At 49.2% G+C, this 669-nt stretch overlaps 1 protein-coding gene across 1 annotated transcript; it reads left to right on the plus strand.

Annotated features, from left to right (window-relative positions):
* Positions 1-92: 92 nt before the first annotated feature.
* On the plus strand, positions 93-643 carry PPTG_00256 (hypothetical protein; the record flags this gene model as incomplete). The annotated part of the gene is made up of 2 exons (XM_008891637.1): positions 93-557; positions 626-643. The coding sequence occupies 2 exons, from the start codon at positions 93-95 to the stop codon at positions 641-643; spliced, it is 483 nt and encodes a 160-aa protein (XP_008889885.1).
* Positions 644-669: the final 26 nt, after the last annotated feature.

Here is a 669-nt window from a genome sequence, read left to right on the forward strand (position 1 = left end):
GCAACTTTGTGCCTGAAGCGAAATGCTTGAGTAACTTCGGTTCGGAGGTTGTGTTCCAGCTTCCTTCGAAGTCTTCTGGAGTGTTCTCGACGATGCTGCAAGTGCTTGACGATGAAAAGCAAAACTTGCGTGTGATTCAGTATGGAGTGTCGGTCACGACGTTGGAGGAGGTCTTCTTACGGATCTCGCAGGATCGCGAAGAGGAAGCGGCCATGGGTGTAGGTGCGTGTGGTGTCAAAGTGGTAGATCAAATTCGCAGGACGTCGGCTACGTCGGTGAACTCTCGTGGTACGCATTGGACCCCAATAACGTCTGAAGTGACGAACCGTGCAACATTCTGGAGCCAGTACAGTGCACTGTTAACGAAGCGTGTGCGTATCACGAAAAGAGACAAGAAGAATCTCTTGAATGCAGTATGTATACCGTTCCTCTTCTTGGTTATTCTCGTCTCACTTCCTGAGATCAACGTGACGAGTTTTGTGACTTCCGGTGACTATGCTACAACCCTTGCGTCGACATCTCACCAGAGTCAATGCTCAAGCGCCGACATCTCGTCGGTCTATGTATCTAGTTATTGTGACAGCTACAGTTTCAATTACTGTGATCTTGGCGTGATCGACTGCAGTGCCTCAACCTGCTGTGATAAGACCAATGTGGAGTCTCCTTACT

Source organism: Phytophthora parasitica (assembly GCF_000247585.1).
Source record: "Phytophthora parasitica INRA-310 unplaced genomic scaffold supercont2.1, whole genome shotgun sequence".
In the NCBI taxonomy this organism is placed as follows: Eukaryota; Oomycota; class Peronosporomycetes; order Peronosporales; family Peronosporaceae; genus Phytophthora; species Phytophthora nicotianae.